The 9,798-nt window shown below is 37.3% G+C and overlaps 1 protein-coding gene across 1 annotated transcript; it reads right to left on the minus strand.

Moving 5' to 3' along the window:
• Positions 1–202: 202 nt before the first annotated feature.
• Positions 203–1,384, minus strand: LOC109152493 (uncharacterized mitochondrial protein AtMg00810-like). Its single transcript, XM_019300192.1, has one exon. The coding sequence runs from the start codon at positions 1,382–1,384 to the stop codon at positions 203–205; it is 1,182 nt and encodes a 393-aa protein (XP_019155737.1).
• Between the last annotated feature and the right edge of the window lie 8,414 nt (positions 1,385–9,798).

Consider the following 9,798-nt stretch of genomic DNA (forward strand, 5'->3'; position numbering starts at 1 on the left):
GAGCTAGGACTAAAATGAACATAGTGAACTAAAGGGAAAAGAGAGACAGTGTTTATTCATGATTGCAGGAGGGAAAACCAAAACAGAATGTGAAGATGTGTTGCAGGAAGAGAAAGAGCTACTGCTCTTATATTACAAGAAACAAGAAGGTAGTTATAACTAACTACTTAGGGGGAAAAGACTAAAAAGACCCTTGGTCTTTCTATTGCTTCATCACCCCCCCGTAAGCTGGAGCATGAATGTCCCGAATGCCCAGCTTATCATGAAAGTTATCAAACAAAATCTTAGGCAAAGCTTTGGTAAAACCATCTGCTGTTTGCTGCAGTGTGGAAACAGCCATCAACTTTATCAAGCCCTCACAAACCTTTTGCCTCACTACATGGCAATCAATCTCAATGTGCTTGGTTCTTTCATGGAAAACATGATTTTCACCTATAGCAATAGCAGATTTGTTGTCACAAAAGATAGGAATGGACTCAGTAATGGTTATCTGCAAATCTGCCAACAAATACACAAGCCACTGGACTTCACAAACTGTGGAAGCCAGAGCTCTATACTCAGCTTCAGAGGATGATCTGGAGATGGTAGCCTGTTTCTTAGTCTTCCAGGAAATAAGAGAATCCCCAAGATAGATGCAGAAGCTTGTAATAGATTTTCTGGTCTCAGCACAGGAGGCCCAATCTGAATCAGAAAAGCCTTGAAGCTTGATTTGTGAGGTGGATGGAAAGAACAAACCTTTGCCTGGTGATCTCTTTAAGTATCTTAAAACCCTGTGAGCAGCAGTTAGGTGAGAGTCCCTTGGCTTGTCCACAAATTGACTAAGTTGCTGGACAGAATAAGAGATATCAGGCCTGGTGTGTGTAAGATATAGGAGCTTGCCAACTAGCTTTCTGTAGACTTCAGGTTTGGCAAGTAAGTTTCCTTCATAGTTGGTAAGTTTCTGCCCTGTGACACATGGTGTGTTGGATGGTTTAGAGTCCAAAAAACCATTTTCTGCAAGGATGTCCAGAATGTATTTTCTTTGGCACAAGTGAAGGCCACTGGGAGTTCTAAGAGCTTCAATACCCAAGAAGTAGTTTAGTGTGCCTAGATCCTTGATCTTAAAGGCATCATCCAACATCTGTTTCAAGGATTGAATCTGGGAAGGACTTGTACCTGCTACAAGTATGTCATCCACATATATGAGTAAGGCAAGAAAAGCATCATCTTTGGCCTTAGTAAATAATGAAGGATCAGCTGAGGATTGCTTAAAACCAGCAGCTTGTAAGGCCCTTGTGAGTTTCACATTCCATTGTCTACTTGCCTGTCTTAGACCATACAAGGACCTCAAGAGTTTGCAAGCTTGATTAGGTTTATCACTTTTAAAACCTGGTGGCAAAACCATGTAAACTTCCTCATCTAAATCCCCATGAAGAAAAGCATTATTGATGTCAAAGCTGCTGAATATCCCAACCTTTGGCAATTGATACTGCTAGAAAGGTCTTAATGGTGGTCATTCTAGCCACTGGTGAGAATGTCTCAAAATAATCAACCCCTAACTGCTGAGTATAACCTTTAGCAACTAGCCTTGCCTTATACCTTTCTATAGAGCCATCAGACTTGTGCTTGACCTTGTAAACCCATCTACAACCAATTGGAACCTTGCCCTGAGGTAGGTCTACCAAAGTCCAAGTGTTGTTCTGAATCAAGGCTTCAATTTCAGATTGCATAGCTTTTCTCCAAGACTCAAATTGCACTGCTTCATTATAGGACTGTGGCTCATGTGTAGAAATAATGGAATGAACACAACTCCTATAAGTGAGTGGTAGACTGTCACAAGAAACAAATTTGCTTATTGGATGAGGAGATGTTGTTTTTGACTTACTGCTCTGCATGGTATGACAGTAGTAGTCATGTAACTTGTTGGGAACTCTTCTTTCTCTGGTTGATCTCCTGAGCTGAGACTGATCAGTGACACTATTGTCAATATTTGTGTCAGATTGCATGTCATCAATCCTTTCAACTATTTCAGGATCTATAGCAGCATTATCAAAGTCAATATAGAAGGTGTCATCAGACTGATTATTTGTCTGATCTGAGTGTCTCCCCTCATCATTATCTGCTGGCATACTTCTAGGACTCCTCATGTGTCTCACAGGACTAAATTCAGCATCAATAAAGGATGGGATCAAGGGTAATGAGGGATTCAATGTTGTATCAAGGTCATCACCAGTTTCCAGACCTTGGTTCTTAAAGGGGTAGTGATGTTCATAGAACTTGACATCTCTTGATATAAATACATTCTTGTCATTCAAATCATAAAGAATATAGCCCTTAACCTCAGCTGGAAATCCTAGGAAAATGCACTTCCTTGCTCTAGATTGCATTTTGGTTCTTCCTTGTGGAATTGTGGCACCAAAACACAAGCAACCAAAAGACTTTAACTGATCATAGTTTGTATGTTTCCCAGTTAGCAATTCAAAGGGAGTATATCCATCAACCACTTCAGTAGGCAATCTATTGATGAGGTAAGAAGCATGAAGAACACAGTGCCCCCAAAACTCATCAGGTAAGCCAGAATGACGCTTCAAGGACCTAGCTATGTTGAGGATGTGTTGATGTTTCCTCTCTGCCACTCCATTCTGCTGGGGTGTATACACACAAGATTTCTGATGCACAATGCCTTTTTCATCAAAGAAAGCCTTCATTAGGAATTCACTCCCATTATCTGTCCTAACTTTCTTGATTTTGGTGGAGAATTGAGTGCATGCATAGTTATAAAAACTCTGAAATCTGGACTTAACCTCAGACTTGTTTCTCATCAAGTGTAGCCAAGTAAATCTACTAAAGTCATCAACAATAGTAAGAAAGTAGTGTTCTCCTTGCAAAGAAGCAACAGCAAAAGGACCCCACACATCCATATGCAACAAATCAAAGATTTTATCAGACCTGGAAGTGCTTGTTGGAAAAACAGACCTCTTATGTTTACCAAAATGACAAGCATCACAAACAAAATCAGATTGTTTATTGAGAGAAACATGTTTTATTCCATTCAACAGAGGTATCTTACTAATAGGGTAATGCCCTAATCTATTATGCCAAGTTTGAATTGTCACATTATTGCACTGCTTTTCAGTATTTCTACCAATGAATTGAGCTTTCTTCATCACAGGAGGCTTATTAATCATGTACAGTCCACCTTTCTGCTCAGCAAAACCATCCACTTTTCCATGAATTCCCTGGATATCACATGAATCAGCTCCCAAGATAAGTTTACACTTAGACTGCAAAGTGAGCTTACTAGCAGAAACAATGTTGAAATTGAAGGATGGTATAAACAACACATTGTGAAGAGAAACATTTTCATCAAATCTGATTTGTCCCACATGTGTAACCTGCACTGTCTCACCATTTGGGAGCCTAACAGATAAGCCTTGCACCTGATGACAAGTATCAAAATAGTCCAGGGAACAGACAATGTGATCTGTTGCCCCTGAGTCTAGGATCCAATAATTATGTGAATTCAAAACAGCACCAACATGAGAATTATAAAAGAGACTACCTTCATCTTGGACTCCCAATGTCTCTCTAAAGTCTGATTTGATCCCAGGTGTGGTCACAGTTACAGCAGCACTGCCTGAGACCTGATCTCCCTTATTCTGATTCTGCAAAAGGGACACTAGCTTCTGGAACTGATCAGCTGAAAGACCTATATCTCCAACCTGATTTATGGAAGCATTAGAAGCCTGTTGAATTCCCTGAGATTGCTTAAACTTGGATTTGTAGCCTGCTATCCATCCTGTAGGGTATCCATGCTTTTTATAGCATTTTTCAACAGTGTGGCCATTCATGCCACAAAAAGTGCACTTAGGAATGCTCTTTCCTCCATTGTTGAAGAACTTCTTCTTGCCATTATAGCTGGAAGTTGCTACTAAGGACTGCTCCTCATCTGCCTGGTTCTGAACAGCATTGGACTTAATAAGATCATTGCACTTTTGATTAAGAGAACCTTTGATCTTCCTTTCCACTTTCAAAGTCATATTAAGCACTTTTCCAATGTCAGGAATAGGATCCATGACTAATACTCCTGATTTAACAACCTCATATTCCTCATTTAATCCTTCTAAGAACCTTATTATCTGGTCTTCTTCTCTTTGCTTCTGCATCCTACTTACAAGAGTGCATGAACACCTAGATTTACACTCACACAACAATAAAGGCCTTAGAGAGTTCATTTGTTCCCACAGAGAGTTGCATTTGGTGAAATATTCATTCACTGACATGTTCCCTTGAACATTTTTAAAAATTTCATTCTGAATCTCAGCAATCCGATGTGGATCTGACTGAGAATATCTCTTCTGCAAGGCCTTCCAAATGTCAGATGCCTTATCAAAATACATAATGCTATCTGCAATGCTAGGACTCACAGATTTGAGAATCCACGAGCAAACGATCCGATTGCATCTTCTCCACGATGCAATTCTAGGATCATCCTCAGAAGGAGTCGGAACAGCATCTACAATGAAGCCGAGCTTGTTTTTCACTTCCAGAGCAATCTTCATTGATCTGCTCCAGGAAGTGTAATTCACTTCTGTCAATAGCGGTGAAACTAGACTGAGATTAGGATTTTCTGTCGCATGGAGGTATAGAGGATCATCAAACTCTTCATTCCTCTGGATCGGATTCGCTTGACTTGAGGAACCTGCTGCGTTCCTCACCGGATTATTTTCTCCGGCCTCTTCCATCACTACTGCTGCGGCGTATGTTCTATGGCGCTCTGATACCATGATGATTCGATGATGATCATGCTAGAGCTAGGACTAAAATGAACATAGTGAACTAAAGGGAAAAGAGAGACAATGTTTATTCATGATTGCAGGAGGGAAAACCAAAACAGAATGTGAAGATGTGTTGCAGGAAGAGAAAGAGCTACTGCTCTTATATTACAAGAAACAAGTAGGTAGTTATAACTAACTACTTAGGGGGAAAATGCTAAAAAGACCCTTGGTCTTTCTATTGCTTCATCAGAGATACAAGAACATAGAAAATTTTAAAAAGAAAAAAATCAGAAAATTTTACAAACCTCTTCCCATTATTTATTTTTCAATTTTACGATGCAATTCTTTTTATTACTCTTCAACTCTGACCAAATTTATGCAAGTTCTCCTCATCGATACAATTTTATTTCACTTGAATGCATTAAGAAAATAAATAGTGGCAATCCTTAAAAAAATGCTAATAAATCATGCATGTATATGTGTAACTTCTCATGAACCACAATCAAATTATTAATTGTTTTTATGACTTTTGTCTGTTACCTCCGTGAATGAAAAGTTGATAGAGAAAGATATGGAGTATAATAAGTTTGATAATATTCCAATCAAATTATTAATTGTAGCTAGTGGAAATTGTAAGATGTAGGACAAAATTGATCCATCCAGCAAACCGAGTGAAATATTTGGCTCCTTGTTATTTATTGTGTTTTTCCACATGACATGACTCAACTTGTTTTTTACTTTTTTCTTATCAACTAGCTAAAGTATGATTATTAAACGTCCTAATCATACATTCATACGTTGTAACATTCATTACGACGAATGTATTGGGAAAATATCCAATTTTCTTTTTCCAAATTACACGCTACGGTAATGTACGAATATTATGAAATTTTAAGACTTGATTAATATACAATTTTTTAAAAATGAATTCACTTCCTCTAGAGATAGCTAGGAGTGTTAGCTGTATCAGTCTCTCATGATATAATATTGAGCCTGTTTAGTAAAATAGTTAATTTATCAGTTAATTTTAATTTATTTGATCACTATTAATTATTTGACTTAGTTAAAAAATCAATATAAGTATTTGGTTAATTAGCCTTTTATAACTTCAAAATGTTAAAATTCAAAAAGCTACTCAAAGCAACTTTTACAATTAGCTTTTTGAGAAAATAAATTATACCAAACAGTTATTAGCTAATAGCTAATTTACCAAATACCTTTCTACAATCAGCTAATTAATGTTATCAACTAGTTATAACTCAATCAGCTAACAATCATTTATCAAACAAATATACAAACCAAGTTGCTTGTAGCTTAATGGCACTTGTATAGCTCTCTCAAATGGAAGGTCAAAGGTTTGAGCCTTAGTGGGGGCATTAACTCTTTAATTTGTGCTTCAATAGATTGACAAGATGCCAATATCACTCGAATTCCCACTCCATCGCTTACAACCCTTCTCCACCCCGACAAGATGTCAATATCACTCGAATTCCCACTCCATCGCATACAACCCCACCCTATCAACCCTTCTCCACCCCGACAAGATGTCAATATCACTCGAATTCCCAGACAAGATGTCAATATCACTCGAATTCCCACTCCATCGCATACAACCCCACCCTATCCTTGGTGTATTATATATAACGTTGGACTCTATGAGAACACATCTCCAGGTGTATTATATATATATAAGGTTCGACTCCTCGTGTATATATATTGATGGTTTTGTTGGAACCGGATGTAACACTCCTGATTTTACCAACATTTTTAAAACTTAAAATTCAACGATAAATAACTAATCATCAAAGCAATCAAAAGCAGAAGCTATTTAAAACCGGAAGGCGTTATGCCACACCCATAAACCATGGGTGCACTGGCTAGGTCTACAACAATCCATCAAAACAATATAAAGTCTAAAGCACACAGGCCACGTCTAACTAAGGCTCACAGGCCCAAAACAAAGCAACTAGAAGGAGGGAACTACACTAGCTACCACAACGACTATCGCGCTCGTCATCTACTCAAGACCTGTAAAACATAGGGATAACACCCGGTCAACGAATAAAGCTAGTAACCCATCATTACGCGTTAAATAGCATAGTATAGATAGATATAATCAAAGCCCTTTGGAACTGAGGAGTACAATATATATCATTTTAAAACCAATGAAGGAAGTCAACATCAAAGACTCATCACACTCTCAACAAGAACGAGGATCATCAACCTCAACCCAACAACAAGACCACAAACATCAAAGACAACACAACTAAAAGGACTAAATTAGTCTGGGACCGTCTGTAACATCCCGTGTTACGGCCTTCAATCTCGGACTAATTATTTAACCAATCCCGTTAATAATAATTAAAAGGGATTGAAATTGGTTAGGATTCCCTTCAATAAATTAGTGTGGTCCACAATGGACCATGGACCCTTATCCTTAAACCAAATCCTTAATCCTATAAGAAATAGGATAAGTGGACCCTTACCATTCAGACCCTAGTTGGGACTCCTAAATCTATATATAGGGACTTAGGAAGCATTTAGAAACCCTACCACAGTTAATTCTACCACACAAGATATTCCCAGAGAGAAACCTACAGAGGAATCGCTTTGCCACCAAACGTAGGAGAGTCCACGGGAAGAAGATCTTAGAGAAGAACCTTAGTAGCCAAGGATATTGATTAGGGCTAAGAGGTAACCCATGTCTCGACAAAACCTATTTTCCTTGATATATCTTATTCATTGGCTCCTTTGATATATGATTCTGTGTTTGAGTCTTGTTAGAGCTTTGCCTAGGGTTTATATTGTGTTTATGTGATAATCTTGATGTTCTTGATACTATGAATGATTATACGAATGATCTTGTATTTTGATTATGTCTAGAGCCCAAGGGTTTATATCGTGAATCTTGTATTATGATGTTCTTGGTATATTTGGGTGGGATTATGCATGATTGGGTGTTGAGTCTAGCCTAGGACTTGTGTTTAGGACCTTGCATATAGATTTCTTGATGTTCTTGTGGTTCCGGATGTTCTTGAATCGTTATATGGTTTATGTTGGGTCTTGGTATGTTTAGGAATCGTGTTAGGATGTATTTGGTGTGATTCTTGGTTTAATTTCGTTAATTGAATACGTGGTGTTGTCATTATGTGTTTGAATGTGTTTGGACATGGTTTCGGGTTCCATGAAAGATCCCGGGACCGAAAGTTGACTGTGTATCAGTGGGGGGGGGGGGGGGGGGGGGGGTAGGTGGGGGACTGACCACCTGCCACCTACCCGTTGCCCGCGTTCGCTGTTCCAGCGGGCAGCCGGCGGGCGGTGGACTACCTGCCGGCCACCCGCTGGAATAGCGTATGACCGCTGGTGGGTGGGTGGCGGGTGGTCCTCCACCCGCCACCTACCCGTTGGAATTCAGTCTAGTGTCGTGATGTTTTCCCGTGTCCCGTTGTGTCCCGCTATACTCTGTTTGTCGTGTATCAGTCTCGTTTGGTGTTTTAGGCATCGTTCTAGGATTTTATGTGTAATACGCGACGTTGTTGTTGTGTCTTGCTTGTTATGTGATTATGTGTTGATTGATTGAATGGTGATGAGTATCGTGGTCATTGCGCAATGGCCAGTGTGTCTGATGATGAATATGATGATGTTGAGATTGTGATTGGTGAAAAATAAACTGTTGGCGGTTGGCACCACTTGTGCTAAAGGCACACACCCACCTTAGACTTGCTTGCCGTTGAGCATGGGTCAAGTTATAAGTATTGCAGTGTCATGTTAGAGCTATATGCGCTAACTTCCTATATTGGCACTAGAGGTGCGGATCATTGAATGGCACTGCGGCATTGCGGCATTGCGGCACTAGAGGAGTAAAATTTTCATCGTTATGTGTCTTTGCTTTAATGGAAAAGGATGAAAAACAAAGTAATAAAAATTGTGAATTAAATCAAATGATTACATATAAGTAGGAGTAAAAAATGAAGTAGAATGTGAGAATATTACTCTAAATAATTATAATACAAGATAAGATTGTTATAGGTACTCCGTATTAAAAAGTCAATAGGAAAGTCTACAACGGAGGCGGCGGAAATAATCGTGACAGGTGGGGTACGGTGAGAAGATTTTTTTTTAGTTAACTTTTTGTTTCAATTTCTTGATTATGACATTTTTTGTGTTTTTATTACTAACTCACACTTGTATGAGACTGTTTTATAAATTTTTATTCATGATATGAATTGTCGGATGAAGTCGTGAAGATGAAATGTAATACTTATACTAACAAATGCAATATTAAATTATTAATATAATATTTGTTACTTATATGTAAAAAATGCAATATTTTTGAAATAAAATGTAATACTCTTACATTTTCATGTAAAAGTATTATCTTTTTTATCAAAATTATTATATTTGTCATCAAATGTAATACTTTTAATTTGATGAAAAAAATAATACATTTATATCAAAATGTAAAAGTATTACGTTTGTTCTCAAAAGTATTACGTTTTCCTTATGTAAGAAAGACTATATTCTTAATTAGTACGGAGTATTATATTTGTTAGTATAACTATTATATTCCTTACCAAAAAAAAAATATAATTATTATATTTGCATATTGACCCGACCCGTCTCACGGACAATATAATGATCCGTGAGGTAGTCTCACAAATTTTTGCCTTTATTACGTACTAAATTTAAGATTGATTGAATGTTAACATGAATTATAGAAAATATGTTACTTTTAACTTATCATTAAAGAAACAAAACTAACAGCAAAATATTTTTTTATGCATAGTATTAAGATGTCAATTGATATCAAAGCCTTTCAGTAGTTATATTGTACATTATAGTCCACCTCGCAAGATAGATTCTGGTAAATTATTACTTAAATTTTTTTATTTTCTTATTGTACAAATAAAATTAATGTAAAAAAATTTGTCATTAATTAAAAAAATTATAATTTTGTAAATAACAAATACTTATATTAATATTTAAAAAAAAAATTAAAAGTAAACGTATAAGTACATAAATTGAATACTTTAGGTACATA

The sequence above is a fragment of the Ipomoea nil genome, unplaced genomic scaffold, assembly GCF_001879475.1.
Source record: "Ipomoea nil cultivar Tokyo-kokei standard unplaced genomic scaffold, Asagao_1.1 scaffold2422, whole genome shotgun sequence".
Lineage (NCBI taxonomy): Eukaryota > Viridiplantae > Streptophyta > Magnoliopsida > Solanales > Convolvulaceae > Ipomoea > Ipomoea nil.

What these genes read in the sequence shown, in the direction of transcription:
- LOC109152493 (XM_019300192.1), bottom strand. Translation starts at nt 1,384, where the DNA reads ATGGTTTTGCCACCAGGTTTTAAAAGTGATAAACCTAATCAAGCTTGC.